Below are 16,851 nucleotides of genomic sequence, written 5' to 3' on the forward strand. Positions count from 1 at the left end.
AATTAGAACTTCTAGCAACATGTAAATAGGCAAACCGTATTTTACAAATGATTTCTTACAGCCTTATGTTTGGAGCTAATCAAGTGCCGTAGATTTAATTGTTACACGGAACAGACAGAAGATTACAGGGAACTCCAGTTACATGACAGAGATTGTTTTTATAAACATTAAATGTTACTCTTACAATTTCACATGCCTGCATGTATAAATGATGCAGTTATTTATGGCATCTTTCTATTTGAAGTAATTTTAGTTACTTTCTTAGGCAACATGATATATCTGTGCACACCTAAAACATATGTGCTTATGAACACTTCACTCATACGTTTATTTTTCTAGTCAAGCATTCAGTAAACAAACACTAAATAAATGTTTACTACATGTTGGCTGTGGGGCTAGACCTTGTGGATACTGCAAATAACAAGAAAAACCAATTTGAAGTCTCTACGAAATAGCTCTAACAAATACGACAAATGAGTGGGTATTGAGGGCTTCTGATTCTAGAATTCTTGTTTTTTGGTTTGTAGTGGCTATGCCTGAATGTAGATACTAGACACAAAATACCAGTGTTTCTTTGTAATGAAAAGCAATATATACAGGATTTCAGAAATCTTTTCTTTTTTAACATTTCAGTCATTTGCAAAATAGGTTTGATTACTCAGAGGTCTATAAATTACCCTTTATTCAAACTGTCTATAATTTTAATCATGTTATTTTAATTGCAATAGGTTGTAAATTCGCAATAAAATAACAAGAAGAGAGGCTGTGCCAGATGTTCTGTCAGCACATGTGATTTCATCTGAGACAATCGGGCATTCATCATGCTTAATCTTCATCAGTTGAAATGTACTGATTTTCAGTAATATGGGCTCTGTACTTACAAAGAAATTTTTTCAACTGGAACATTTTTATAGTGGCTAATTTACTGCAAGGATTTCTGCATCCTATATTATAAATAATTTTATTTAGTTGTGTATTATTTTCATATTACTTGATTATAAAGGTGGCTATTGTTTTTCATAGATACAGTATTTTTTTTTTGGTCACGCCATGTTTCTTTGCACAAATATTTCACCTAAATAAGTAAAATGTCATCTATGCTTAAACTGGATGCAATTTGTAAATAATGGTGTTAAATTATTTCTTTGAAATATACTATTCTGAGGGCAGTTTAATTTATTTAGATAGCTCTAGAATCCTATTGAACAGCACATTAGCAGTAATACTTTCATAAAGAAAACACAACTTAGGCCTCCTGCAGGACTATATACAATGAAAATAAATTTCATTGAAAATATAGTACTTCCTAGGGAGTGTTTTGAATTATTATTGGACTTCAGAAAATATGGAGAAAACACAAAAGAGGAAAAAGGAACGTCAGGATTTTATAATCTGTACATTTTTAAAGTGGTTTATGGAAATGTGTGTAAGAAATGGAGAGTGGGAAGGAGAAAAGGATAAAGGAGGGAGCAAAAGAGAGACAAAGTAAAAGTGGAAAAAGAGGAATTCAGAGACAGAGAAAACACTGGCAGTTAGAAAACAAAAAGAAGAGGGAAACAGAGGAGGAGGAGGAGAAGGAAGAAGGGGAGGAGGGGGCGGGGAGACACAAAAGGAGAAGCAGGACCCTGAAAGTTAAAAGACCGAAGCTTTCCTCCCGCTTGCGACGCCAGACCTTCTCGCGCTGACACTCAGAGGCTCCTGCAGAGAATCAAGCTGTTGGTAATGAGAAAGTGGTGTCCTGCCCTGAGGCTGGCTTTCAGAGAAAGGGAGTGGCTGGAGGGAAGGCTGAATAAGAGTTCCGGCCAATGGGACCTGGGGAGAGGCAATTAGGTCTTGGCCAGTCCTCAGGTTCTGCGAACGCCATTTGTCTGCACCTGGCACGTCTTGGTTGCTGGGTAAATGACAGCAGTTTGAGAGGCTGCGGAGGAAACGCGGGGAGTTGCCGACAAACACAGGCAGGGTGAATCTAGAGGTCAAAGTAAGATTTAAAGTGGGCAACAACAAAAAAGATAGAATTGCCCTTATTTCTTTGTCTTTTCTAACGAAAGAATTGGAAAACAAAATAGTGTACCTTCCAGAATTTCTTTGCATTGATTCTGAAAAATTGTCATTTTAATCTTGGATGATGGAAAATCAGAAGAATGCGCCTCTGATGTCTGCTCTGAGATTTTGTATAGAGCCTCCTCTCCCAAACTCCACCTCCACAGTCACTTAATTCTATTATATGTTTGTTAATCAGTATTCTCTCCTTTTCCCAAAGAGATGAGGCTGAAATCAATGAAATTTGACTTTAGGTGGAAATTTATTTTCTCTTATCTTTTAAAAGCTGTTTGCAGGAGAGAAAAATACATATTACTATAAATTATTTTCTGGTCAATATTTATACAGAACATGCTTTACATTAAGGGCAATCCGAATGCAATGCAGATTCAGTTTAAAGCCACTGCTCTAAGAAATTTTAAAAAGTTTTATTGTATTTTCCTTACTTTTAGAGCTCATAAAACATATAAAAAGTTTAAATACTTCCTACATTTATTCAGCAGCAATGCCAGTGTGGAAACTTAGCAATTCGACTACTGGAGCTTAAGCTCCACTTACTAAAAATGTGGCTACTTTACCCATTCATGCCTTTTGTTTTAATGTCCAGAGGTGCCTCAAAGGACCTCAAAGGACCTGACAATCACGTTACACCAGGAAATAATCTTGGGATTCCACTAAAAGAAAATTTGTGGGATGGTAAGTTTTTCTTGTTAGACAAATTACCAAATTTCAAGAAACATGAGGGAAAAAAATGAGAACTCATAACCACAAAAAATTTTGGGGGGACACAAAATTGTTTGTGGGACAAGTAATCCTTGTCTCTCTCCTTCCTAGTGTGTGAAGCTAGTGTTACATAACTCAGAGAAGAGCATTCCACAAAGTCCAAAGGACAACGGGTGTCTTCAAATTTTTTCAAGACAAATTGACAGATTTTCAAAATGCCGGTGGAGTGAGTAGAGACAGTAATGATTGTCCTATCTGAGGTTTTCTCTTCGAGTTGTTTATGTCATCTAGGCTGGAGGGAAGTTGATGAAAGCATACCGGTATCTTCAATCTCAGATAGTTTTCACTCTTCCATCCTGTGTCAGGCCATACTCTGTCTCTCAAACTGACCAGTTTGGCTCTAGTTTTGTTTTCTCCTGCTGCTGCTGCTTACTGCCCTCCTCCTCTCTTTGGCGTCCTCCTCTTCCCACTCTGCTTCCTCTTCCTTTTTTGTGCTTTGCACTTTCTTCTTGTTCTTCTTCCTCTTTCTCTGCTGTACATTTTCTGCCACAGGAAGATTTCTAAATTTCTAAAATTTAATTAATGAATTTAAGGCATTTAATTCTTTCCACATTCCCAGCATGTTCTGTGCATTTACTGATCTCAATGATCTTCCGATAGCTGCAGTGCCAAGAACTTTGTTGGTGGGCAGTTGACACCTGGCCTCATGGAATTCTGAGATGCTCTGTAGGCATCTTGGTCTGCCCATTTTTAGAATAGACTACAGAATCAGTTTTCAGATACCAATATTGTTCTGGTAATATCTACAATGTATTTCTTAAATTTAAAAGGATAGGTTCTTTTGTGATACCTGAGAATGCCTTTAGGGTATATAGGTGTGTGTCGCTGATAATGATGTCGTTGTTGTTTTCTCAGACATATTTTACTTTAAGTATGCTATATGGGAAGAGGGAAGCCAAAATGATACAGAAATACAGCGACAGTCTTTGTTTATTGCTTCCATCCATTGCAGAGGGAGTTCATAGTTTGCTGTTAAGATAGAGCTCTGTGATAGACTAAAACCCATTGGTGACCTGTCAGTGTGCCAACCATTTAAAGAAAATAGAATTAGAGCTTATGAAATAGAATCATGACTCAAAAGATTTAATGACAAGATTTAGAAAGGGCAATGAAAGTCACATTAAAAAGACCTGCAATCTCTGGAGGGTCTTTTAAATTTTATCTACAGAATAATTTCCACATGATTTAGCGGCCTTCTCAGCAGGATTAAAGAGATCTAAACATGTTCATTAAATAGCAATTCTACAATGGTGTGATATGGAACAAGGTACAGTGGGGAATTTAAAGAGGGTTTAAGATTGTGGGAGGCATCTCTCTAGGATATTCTCTATTAACAGAATATTTACTCTATGACACATCATGAAAATTAGTGCATGTGAATGTATCTAAGAAATTAAGACAGAAAAGCACATGTTCTTGACATACATTTGCTGTGTAAGTAGCAACTGTCTGTGTCAAAGTTTAATATTTTTCATATCATATATTATCCATCTAGCCACCTCAAATCATTTTTGGAAATGGACATGTTGCACAAATAAATGAATTGTTCCTACATAATGTTTTCTGGCAAATTACTGTCATCTTTAATCCACAGATTTCATGTAGATGAAGAAATAGTCATGTGGTTCTCTTTATCCAGATTACGCACAATTAAATTCTTTGGTGGGTGATGATGGGGACAGCAAAGATAAATGAGGGGAAGTAAATTACAAAAAAAAAAAAAATTTAGAAACTATCTGTAATTGTGTGTTTCCTGGTAAGAAGAATCTGCTGAGTCAATTTCTTCATTAGTGGCTAAAGTAAGCAAAGTAGAGGGGTATTTACAAGAACAGCCACCCCTTGGGTTGTGTCATGTAGTATTTTCACTCTTAACTTGAGTGGACTTGATATAGTATTTATTTGGATCTAAAAAATAAGAAATTCAAATAAGTATTTGAATCCAAATTTTTGGATTTGGATTCAAATACACTGAGAAAAACACTGACTTCTAGGTTGTGTGATGTGGCATCTTCACTGTAATCTTCAGTGGGCTTGATGTAAGTTTTTATTTGAATCTTAATAATAGTAAATCACATTACAACCAAGGTCTGCTATAGACTGATATTTTTTAAAACTATGGAAATAACATTTTAAAATGTTCTGAATATCACTACATTCAACACGGTATCTGGAAAATGTTTTGACTAAAGCCTAGGCTTTGACAATTCATGAAGCAATCCATGAATAAAAGTAGTAAAAACTTCAAAATTTGGACTTGTTCCAGAGTTTGGGATTGTTTAATAAGGACGTCAGGCCGGAGAAAGGAACACTACTTTGTTGTTTTCTCTAAACACAAACACAGTACAGCTCATTGAAGGGTCTCACTGCACTGTGGAGAAAGCTCTCAAGGGAAAGTGCTTTATAACCCTCCTCCGCTTGTTGATGACACCCAGGTTTGAAACCATGGGGGAAGTAACCATCTCTGCCTTCGGCAGGATAGATTGACCCGACTAAATGCACAATCCAGGTAGGGCATGATACCGACCCTGGTATCAGTTTCCCCACATGAAACCCAGCATATATGGGGTTAAAACCAAAACACTCATTCCCTGCTTACTCTCTGGCTTCCTGACTCCAGAATCCACTATCCTCCATGGAGACAGACACTGCCAAGGACAAGCACCTGGATCATCTCCTCCCGGCAAAGAGATACAGGCTGGTGGGAAAGCTGCTGACCAGCAAGGTCACAGTCTTCCTCCTCTCTGCAAGTGTCTCAAGGCCAAAGACAGGCTGGTGGGAAAGCTCTGACCAGCAAGGCCATATGCTCCCCCTCCCCTACCTAAAACCCCAAATAAAAACCCTTCCTTTTAGCTTTTTCGGGGAGTTTGGGATTTCATCTTTAGTTGCCCTCTCTCCTTGCTCAGCGCTGTGCAAAAATAAAGTTCCTACTTTCTTCCACCACACTCAGTGTCAGAGATTGACTTGCTGTGCAATGGGTGAGCGAACTCACTTCAGGTTCGGTATCAGGCAGGCCTATCATTTCTGCTTGAACGTGTCCCACACCTGCCTCATAAGGACAGAGGACAGGCTGACAGTTTTGAATAAAAGGAAAATTTTGCTACATTAAAAATTGCTGTTGAATATTACTCAACTAGTTCCTAACATGAAAATGTTGACACTAATAAACCCTAGCAATTTTTAAATAAAAGTACCAAATTGTGAACGATTTTCTTCAGACTTGCTTGAAAAGTGTGTGATCAAAACCTTGTTTTATGTATATAAAAAATACATAATTAATATATATTAGATAAATATGTATTTATATTAGATATATTAGAAAAATAAAACTTTGTTATATATGTATATAACTGAATGTATATATAACTATATCATTTATGCATTATGTAATTATATTTTAATATAAATATGATATAATGTAAATATATAATATATAAATAATATATTTCTATGTATTTTAACTGAACTTCTACAAATTAGAAATTCATTTGATTCAGTAAATTTATATTTTGAAACAGATGAACAACAACAAAATCCACTCTAAGAGGATTAAATAGGCTAGTCAACTGAAAAGCAGTATGGCTTATTTTAATCATTTCTTAATGCCCAAATGATATTAGCTCATTCTTCCAAAATGAGGATTTTGACTGGTGAAAGAGAGTAAGAAAGAGCAATTTAGGGGCCGGCTCTGTGGCCAAGTGGTTAAGTTTGCACACTCCGCTGCGGCGGCCCAGGGTTCGGATCCTGGGCGCGCACATGGCACCGCTCTTCAGGCCACGTTGAGGCGGCGTCCCACATCCCACAACTAGAAGGACCGGCAACTAAGATATACAACTGTGTACCGGGGGATTTGGGGAGATAAAAGCAGAAAAAAGAAAAAAAGATCAATTTAGACACACTTGGCTCTGAAATGTGAACTTCCTCGATTCCTGGAGTCTTTTAAAAGGAGGTAATGGAAGCTTGGTTAGAGGTGCAGAAAAAAGACCGGGTGGTTAATAAAGATGCATTTCCCATTCTGACAGCTACTCGTGATTTTGGTCGTATTCAATGCCAGCACAACTATAGATAATGTGTTTCAAATGCAGCATCTTTCTGTACTGACTTACTTGATAGTTATCTTTATATTATTTTTATATATGATTTACCCTGCCCATCACAAAGTAGGCATTTATTAAATAATTGGTGAATGAATGGGCATGAGATTCTCCTCAGTCATTAGGGCCTTGGTGTACTTCAGGAGCTTGCGGCAGGAAGGTCTGGTGAGAGAGAAGGCCTCTAGAATTCGATCTACAAGATAATATCCATAAAAGTTTGCTGTCTCCGTAGGAGAGATCAAGACAATCTCAGTGCTGTATTTTTTACCCATGAGTAAGTTTGATCATGACAATTAGAAATACATCGCTAAATTAATTGTCTTACATTATATTGGGTGGATTTTTAAAAAATAGCCAAACAGGATCACAGCAACTTACAAGTTCCTCTAATGTCTTTTGGCTCTTGGTGGTAATTTGTCACGTGTGTATTTCTACAAATATGTATAAAAAAAAGAATAACATTAATAATTAAAATTCCAAACACCAAAGCGTCATTTAATGCTAAATGTTCTCAATTATCTAATTACAAAATCATTTAACTAAATTGTGCATGGCAATGACAAATACTGTCAAAGGATTTACTTCCTTCTGTTCTGCTAACGTTAGAGAAAAAGCAGTGTGTTGAAATCGTGGAATCTATGTTGAATAGTAAATCTGTAAGAGAAAAATTCCACTTAATCTATGAGTGCTTGAAGAAATAAAATGAAAAACATTTTAGATTGTGATGCAATTTTAGGCAAGGACTAAAGAAACTATCAAAACTTTCCAAATGTTTCTGAAAATGACACATTTACACATAACACAGACTAGCAATTGTCTGTCATCCAGTCTCCACGTGTCAGCATCTAGTGGACACTCTTCCTGGAAAGCCTGAAGCTATTGCTGAGGCTGGGCTGTGAACGCTCAGCTATTTTAGCTCAATATGAGACATTCTGTTGGGCAATACTAAAGTTAACAACACTGTATCGTGTATCTGAAAGTTGATCAAGAGAGTAGATCTTAAAAGTTCTCATCACAAGGAAAAAAATTGTAACTATGTGAGGTGATGGGTGTTAAATAAACTTGTGTAATCATTTCACAATACGTACGTATATCAAATCATCATGTAGTACACCAAAAACTGAGATGTTACATGTCAATTACATCTCAATAAAAAAAATACTCACTTCACACTTCCCTGCAGGGTTGGCCAAGCTTCATCAGGCTGCCATTGACATCTTCTCGTATGCAATTATTACAAGCTCCATATGTGTTGCAGTGTGTTTATTCCTTTTTATGGCTTGGCAGTCTCTACTATACAGAAATACCGGAGTTTGCATAACCTTTCATCTGTTGCTGGACCTGCGGGTGGTACCTAGGCTTTGGCTATTACAAATAAATCTCCTATGAATATTCGTCACCAGTCTTTGTGCAGACATATGCTTTCAAGTTTTGGCAAATCTGAAAAATTTTCAAGTTTCTGCTATAAGGAAATACTATTTTCATCTTCAAGATTGGCAATATTTAAAAAATTGTGAGTTTTGATGAGGGTGTGTGGGAGATAAAGAGCACTCTTTGACATGAGCAAAATGGGACTATGGATTGGTACAAATCTTTTCCAGGGCAATTTGATAGTACTTATTGAAATAGAAAGATGTGCTTTTTTTTTAGTTCCAGAAATTCTCCATAATTTGCTGTAATATTGGGAAAATTAGTTACCCTCTTTGTGCTGCTGTTTCTCATCAGGGAAAAGAGGATGATAATATGTAATATGTATCTCATAGTTTTAATACATAATTCATAGGTTTTAGTGAGCATTAAATAAATTAATTCATGAAAGTGCTTGCCATACCATAAAAATTTTCATGATTATTTTTACTATTACTTATAGGAATATATTCTTAGAAATACCTTGTCAAATATGTAAGGAAAGTATGTTTAGGGGTGTTCACTACAACAGTATCGTTATAATAAAACACTGGAGACAATCTAGATGAGCTCCGATAAGCAGTTATTAAATAATTGTGGTACCTCTGTGGGAGGCAGTATAGAGAAACGATGGATGTGGGTACTGGAGAAGACACAGTCTGATTTTAAACCCTGCCTCAGCGCTTACTAGTTGTGGAGATTGGTCCATCCCTTCATCTTTCTGTGTCTCACTTTCTTCAATTACTAAAATGATGATAAGACGACCCACCTTATAAGAGTTTTTGTGAGGAATCAATGAGACATTACATGTAAGTTTCTTAGGAGAGAACCAGGGCATTGTGAGCATCCCGTAAGTCATAGTATTACTCCAGAATATCGTGTAGCCTCTATAAGAATGCGGCAGGTCTGCATGTGCTGCTGTAGAAGAGTCACTAGAGAAAGGTTTTGTATTTTCCCCTGGAGATATTGTCTGATGGAGACATCAGAAGATCCACTTATATATCCTTCTAATTGGGCATAAACAGTCAAATATGTGCCGATTATTACTTTATCCTCTAATTACAGGAAGAGAACAACAGTCAAGCATGTTTCACGTTTCAAATTCAACTTTCTTAATTTTGATTACAAATGAAAATTTAAATATATAAAATTGATCAACTCAACAGTAAAGAGTAAAAATCAAACTTTAAAAAGACACTTCTCGGGTTTTGAGTAATTTATTTGAATTTGTGAATTTAGGAAATAGATGTTATATATTTATATATGCAGGAAATAACAAAAGTTGTGCTTTATTGGGAAGCCTACTGTGACTGACAGTACTGAGAGATTGCCATGTTACAATGTTACTCTACATTGAAATGACTTAACATGAGAAAACAAAAATAGGCATGCTAACAAATGCACTTTGTTTTCTGTGCCGCTAAATCTCTTTAGGAGCAAGAACTCCTTCACATATAGGTTACACAAGAGATATTCAAAGAATTTTATGAAATAAGCAAACTTACAGCCTTACTGAGATTCGAAAGGAAGTTGATTTTCACTTTGCGTAGAAAAGGCAAAAACAGGGCAGATATGCATGCAAAGATAAATAGAAACACTGGCCGCTTCTCAGTGAAGGTGACAGTCTGCCCTTCGTGCTAATTTATGTTCGGTATAACAAGTAACCACTAAATGTGGTAGCAGGCGGATATTTGGCTGGAATTGTTCCTTTCACAAGGCGCAACCACACTTCCTGCCCATAATTTAACTCTAATAAGGCATCCCCAGTCAAAACCCTATCACAGTGTATTTCACTGTTAATATTTTCAGATTCAAATGCAAGCTTGTCTTTTCCATCAACCACTAAAAAGCCAGAAGTATGGGCACTAAATGACTCAATGGTGTACTTAAAAACATACACCCCGAGATAGGGAACCCTGAACTTTCCAGTTCTTGGAGTATATGAAGCTCCATAATTGAGATCCAAATTATTAAATAGGATAGGACCAGGTGTAGTCATTCCATATGTATGAGACGCAAAAAATGCCACCATCGGTGCATATCTGTAAGATCCTTTGGAAAAATCTGTTTGAGGAAAAAAATGGCAAGAGTTAATTTTCATGTTTTTATCTTGTTTTTTCTTCATATTTTTATCATTTTATCTCAGTTACAAAAATGGTTAGCAGAAGGAGAAAAGTCATTCCTCAGATTTAACAAGGGCACTGTGTCTGGATGCCTGCCTCTTCTCTTGGCTGAATCACCCGAAGTCACTTAGCCTCTCTGAGCCTCAGTTTCTCCATTTTAGATCAGGATAGAATGATTACTCTTGATACCTCCCTCATAGAAATGCCTCACAGATTAATTTGCATGTTGCTTTGATCCCTCCAGATATAAAGGAATTCAAAGCACTCTATGATTATTATGGTATGTTAGAAGTTTTAAAGCCCCTTGCAGGAATCGAAGCTGATGTGGTGTAAAACAATTTTTCCAGCACCTTGTCAAACAGTTTCTAGAGGCTAAAACGGAAACCAAATGAAGTCAAATGCACTCTAGAGAAGGAGACAAAAGCAATTTTCTACGTAATTAATGCCAAATATAACTTACAAAGGCTGACATTTAAAAAAAGACTAAAAAATGTATTGTTCACTATGGAGCATATTATTACGAAAATCCTGATATATTTTTTGCTGTCATTAAAGAGAAGAGATTTTAAATGCTGCACATATTTTCTTGTATAGAAATCAGAAATGCTACACTCTTGAAGTAAATTTGTAGCAACCAATACTTATGAAGGTGCATGGACAAAAAGGCATCTTGTTCTACTCAGTACATCTGCGCATGTTCTAACGGTCCTCACACAGTCAAAATGGCACTGTGAGTTTAAAGTTTATGGAAGACACGCTGCTGAGCGCTTTGTAAAGCTTCATTTAAATGGCCGTATCTGATGTGACTCAAAGGCATATTTCCTTAACAACGTCTTTGAGGGGAAAGAGTTTATACCAGTTGGATATATTCATCTGTATTTTCTTTTAAGATGCACACACACGAAAATAACTGCTTCTATTATACCAATAGTGAACATTTCAACAAGTGTACATCAATACGAATTTACATGACAAAAAGATATTTCCATTTGTACATGGAACATGTATATTACTCAGTAAGTTTCAGAAGTACAGGGAACTAACCCTCCAGTGAGTCCAGATTCAGCAGGCTTAAATATTCACTCATAAAAATTTTCAAAAACTGTTTTGGTTTATGACATTGAGCAAATCCAAGGATGCATGCACTTTCTTACCTGGAGCTAAAGCATTTTCTTCCACTGTCTTGACAGTACAGTTGTCACCAGTAAAAGGATGTCGGCAAGCACAGACAAAGCTGGTTCTTCCATTTATACACGTGCCCCCGTTCTGGCATGGGAACCTACTACAGTCTGAATACTCCTCTGTTACTGAAAAAGAATCAAGGTAAAAGAGGGTAAAAGTGACCTATTCTCCTGTTGCTCTCAACTCACAGTTGGCAGCAGAATGGGAAAAATGTTGAATTAGAAGTAAAAGAAGTGGGTCCCCAAACCAGGTGGGCCACCAGTGTCGTCACAGGACTTCATGCAGATCTCTTACCTCTCTGAGCTCCCTTTCCTGCTTCTTTGAAGTGGAGATAATTCTGTGATCCACTGCGTTTATTTATGTAGAAATGTTAAGATTTTGTCAGTTGTAGAACAGAATAGAATATCTGGACACAGAATCGTGTATATTTGGAACTGGTATGTGATAAAGGTAATATTTCAAATCATCGGAGAAGAAAAACATCTATTTAATACATGGTGCTAAGATAATTAGATATCCATAAAAATATAAATTCCATGTGTACAAAAATATTAAACCTAAAAATGCCCCCAAGATGATTGCATTACAATAAAATAAAAGGAATATCTATGTAGAGCTTTAAAATTTTGGAAAACTCTTTCAAAGCAAAGAAAACAAAACAAAAACCAGAAGAGAAAGAGAAACACCCTGATGTTTGACCACCTAAGAATTAAAACTCATTTGCAGTGAAAGCCACCATCATCAAAGAGAAGTGACAGATAAAGAGAAAAGATTTTTAACAGACACAACTATCTCATAGCTAATATCCATAACACATGAAAAGTTCTGACTAATCCAAAAGAAAAAGAATGTAACCTCCAAAAAAACCTGAAAACGTGAGATCTATAAATATTTTATATGCATTCTATTTTATATTTAAATAACTCAAATTCACATAAAACCTAACTAAACTACATGACTGTATTATTGGTATGTTTTGCAAATAAAATATATATTATGCAATTAGAAATTGATTTAATTGTCTTGATATAGTCTCTGCAATACTCCATAAGCTATTTTCCTCACTAAGATTCATATGGGAATATTATATATATGTAATATCATTTAACAAATGTTTCAAACTGGCCCACACTTCTTGTAACATCATTTCTCAACCACTTGAGTAGGTTAGTAAACCCTTCCATTTGCTGTTAGCTAACATTCTCAAACCTAACCCACTACCTGCTAGCTTTAAAAACTGCAGTGATTCTCCACTACCTGTACAAATGTGAATTCTTTACGTCAAAGCACTGGCTTCACCTGTTTTCACATTCTCGGAATCTAGCTCAGTGATCCACTCCAGGGTAGTGTTCAATCAATGTGTTTCACTAGAAATGAATCAGCTGTGGAGGGGAGTTGGCAAAACATTGAATTATTTATGTAATCTGGTCAGCTCTGTAATTCTTATTTTCCCACATGGGAAAATGCCACTGTTATCTGTAGACTCGGCCCTGGGCATGAATTAGGGATCAAACCTGTTCTAGGCAAGAGAATTTCGGAAACTCTAGAAATGTGTTTCTCTGCCTTGCTATTGGCTCTACTCTGATTCCACAGGACCAGGGCCTTTGCCTTCTCTTTATGTCAGGATGTGCATTCTATTTTTCTCCTCCTTCTGTTCCATTACTTCTGGGAACAGGGTCTTGCCTTGCTCTCTTTATTTGAGTCATTTCAGAGGGTGCCATTTTGCACGTTATTCTAATTCCCTTGTAGGATCATTCATCTGGAGGAGGGGTCCACTTGAGTCTAACTGGGGGTCTGCACGTTCTCCTAATGCTGTAGTAGCTCCAACTTGCAGAGACTACACCTGGCTCACCTTCTAGGACATCTCTCATGGTGCCTACTGATTGTCCAGGGGCCAGACCCACTGGTCTGTGTCTGCTTCTGCTGCTTGGGTTTTAAGTTCCTATCTTTGCCTTCCCTGATAATTTAGATTATCTCTGATCTTCAAGTCCCTGCCAAAATAATCCACATTATGGTATGTAGAATTACACCCATGGCTCCCAGAATTGGATATGCTGTGAACTGAGTCTAATCCGAGCTGTGGTAACAGCTGTGGTAACAATAGCCAGTTACCCCTCCTGAAAGGACCTTGCACTTGGGTTTACGCTACATAAGCATTCAGTGTCCATTGTCTATTTTAGGGTATGTATTATCACATTACATCATAACAGGTCTGTACTCTGATGTCACTGAAGGTCTCTAAAATTCCATATTTAATTCACTTTAACATGAATTCACAATTATTACTGATAACTAAATTTATCTTATTAGACTTGACATTATCTCTGTCCATAGAAATCATTTCTTTGTTTTAATTCTGTATGCAATGTTTTAACCACCCGTCCCAGCTTTGTTGTCATTTCTAAATTTATGTTTTATGTGTTCATCCAAGTCACTGAGAAAATTACTTTGAGAAAAATTACATTGAGAAAAATACTTAATGGATTAGTGTCAAGTCCAGAGTCTTATAACAGACAACTAATGATTGGTTGGCACTGATTTGTCAATTGAAACTATTTGTATTTTGTTATACAATCAGCTACAAATCTACTATTGTACTTCATCTGACTTATGTTTTTCCACTTTATTCCTAAAATACTTAAAAACTGGTTAGCTGCCTCTGCAAGTTCCTGTACATGTTTGCGCTCAGTAGGCAATTTGTTCTTGAATTAACAACAAAAATCAGACTCCAATAAAGCACCATTTTCTTTTTTATGTCTTCCCTCCTTCTTGTCAATAGAACCCATCACATTAATTCTCTAAATTATTGTCTGAAGTTCTCTTGTTGAACTTCCACTCTACTGTAATTGCTCACATGTCCTTCTTACTTCCAACCAGAGAGGGAGCTTTTGTGAGGTCAGGCTCAGGTCCTCTGTTTCTTCAACTTTGTGTCACACTGACTAGCACAGTATCTGATATATAGATGTGCTAAAATTTCTCCTTAAAGATGAATAAACAAATCAAGGAAAAATTGAGTAGATGAGAACATTCTTAATCTAATACTCTTTCCCTTCTTCACAGTTTCCCACAGATTAGGCAGAGTTTGACACTATGATGTCATTGGCATGTTTTTCTAGAGGCATGGAATCATTTCAAGCAAACTTTCCACAACTTCTCTCCTACCTTGGCCTTCAATAACCTCTTACACTCTTTCCAGTCCATTTATTTTCTGTGATGGAGATCAGCACAATTAGTTGAACTAATTCTGCCAACTCAACATTCTACTAACTTGTGCAAATAGCATAACTAATCTTTCAGTATCCATTTGCATGCTCTGAACATGACTAAAAGTCCTTTGCCACTGTCCTGGAATGTTTCATAAGTCTCAATTTGTCCTGGTCCTTGCTTTCTGGACCCTAATAAGTGCTCAAGTTGCACTTTCCTATTAAACCTACTTCTATATTTTACAAATGCTTATGTTCAATTTGAACTGACTGGAGAGCTCCTTACATTTTCAAACTACTTTGCCTTTGCTAACATTTGCCATTCCTCATTAAAATTACCTGCCTAACAAATGAGCTCCATGAGAAGAGGGCACCGTGTTCAGTTTATGGCTATGTCCCCTCAATCTTTCTCAGTGCTTGGTCAGCACTTACTCAGTAAGTATTTGATGAATAAAACGAAGGGGTATATTGTATTGATGTCTTCTACTTCATCCTTATTTTTATTTATAGCATACATAATATATATAATGTCTTATATAATATTTTTACTTTTATTTAAATTTATTTTTAATTCCAATTTTTATTGCTTAGTTCTACCTTAGTATATTATTTTTTATTTCTTCATTTAAACAATAACGTTGCAGAAGGCAGATACTCCAATCCCTGCTTGGGCCAGAATACAGTTTCCAACAGGTTAGTGAGTGAACGTATCTTGCCTCTGGGCCAGTTGTGGCATACACAGGAGAAAACATTATTTAAATCCACTACATAACTCCACTCCGGGTACTACGCCCACACAACATTAGAACTTTTCTTTATCTTTCATCCTGATTGCAGTGCTCTCTACAATGCTTCTCCCCTCATACTTATGCATACATTAGCTTTCAGTGCTATTCTCTCTCCCTGTTTATTGAAATTGTTTCTATCAAATGAGCCTTATCCTTCCATTGCTCTGAAAATACTTCATATGCCCCTTTCCAACAACTTCAAGAAAGGCAAATATTTACTTGCTTCTATTAAATTTTCAAATTTATTGTTCTAATTACTCATATTTTGCCCATTGGTATATTGATGGATGGAAAGAATGTTTCCAATCATCTTAACTACATTTACTTCAAATTATCACTTTTTATTTTTTAAAACCATATCTGTTGCTCTTGATATTGTTTCCGGGATCTTTTTGCTTGACACTTCAAGCATAATTTTAAAGCTCAATCATATGAGCAATCTTTGCCAAATGTATTAAGGCTGTCCCAGAGATTTACTGTAACCCTTGTCATTGAACTATTATTCTTTTATTTTAAGCCATGACCTGGGAAATTAAATGCTTTTATTTGATATTATCAACTGTTCTCGTCTTTTTCTTCAGTCATAAGCTTCAATTAAAAGAAGTATAAGAAAAAGAGCAAATACATTAAAATACCTTCAACATCATTAGTCATTGGGAAAAAGCAAAATAAAACACAATTAGATATAATTATACACCTATTAATATGGTAAAATAAACAATATTGACAATGCCATGTGCTGACAAGGTTGTGGAACAATTAGAATTCTCATACATTACTAGAGGAAATGGCAAGTGGTTGGCCCATCCTTATAAAGTTAAAACTATACTTATCTTACAACCAAGCTATGCTACTGCTATATATTTATTCAAGAGACATGAAAGCTTATATGCACACAAAACCTGTATGTGAATGTTTATAGCAGCTTTATTCATAATTACCCCAAATTGGAAACAACCAAACTATCCTTCAACTGGTAAATGTAGTCCATCCATATGGTAGACTCAGTAACAAAAAGGAGTGCGTGCAACAACATGGATGACTCTCAAACATATTGTACTAAGTGAAAGGAGCCAGACTCAAAGCCTACACACACTGTATGCTTTCATTTATAAGATACTCTGGGAAAGCTAAAACTGTAAGGGAAGAAAACAGCTCACTGGTTGCCAGTGCCTGGGGGTGAAGGTAGGGTTTGACTACAACGGTACAGAAGGAAATTTTGAGGGTGAAGGAA

At 36.3% G+C, this 16,851-nt stretch overlaps 1 protein-coding gene and 1 long non-coding RNA gene across 2 annotated transcripts in view; one reads left to right on the forward strand and one right to left on the reverse strand.

The window, feature by feature from the left end:
• Nucleotides 1-1,618: 1,618 nt before the first annotated feature.
• LOC139044983 (uncharacterized) lies at nt 1,619-6,000 on the forward strand. Its single transcript, XR_011502472.1, has 3 exons — nt 1,619-1,719; nt 5,256-5,329; nt 5,441-6,000. It is a non-coding gene; the product is annotated as an uncharacterized lncRNA (long non-coding RNA).
• A 3,418-nt stretch (nt 6,001-9,418) lies between these two features.
• The window catches only part of MMRN1 (multimerin 1), a 66,204-nt gene continuing 58,771 nt past the window's right edge, over nt 9,419-16,851 (reverse strand). The window contains exons 8-9 of the mRNA XM_070505364.1: nt 11,599-11,751; nt 9,419-10,385 (exon numbers count right to left, since the gene is read on the reverse strand). Of these exons, the coding sequence (XP_070361465.1) occupies nt 9,964-10,385; nt 11,599-11,751 (575 nt within the window). The 3' untranslated portion in view covers nt 9,419-9,963. The remainder of the gene's footprint in view (nt 10,386-11,598; nt 11,752-16,851) is intronic.

Source organism: Equus asinus, chromosome 3 (genome assembly GCF_041296235.1).
Source record: "Equus asinus isolate D_3611 breed Donkey chromosome 3, EquAss-T2T_v2, whole genome shotgun sequence".
NCBI classification, from domain to species: Eukaryota; Metazoa; Chordata; class Mammalia; order Perissodactyla; family Equidae; genus Equus; species Equus asinus.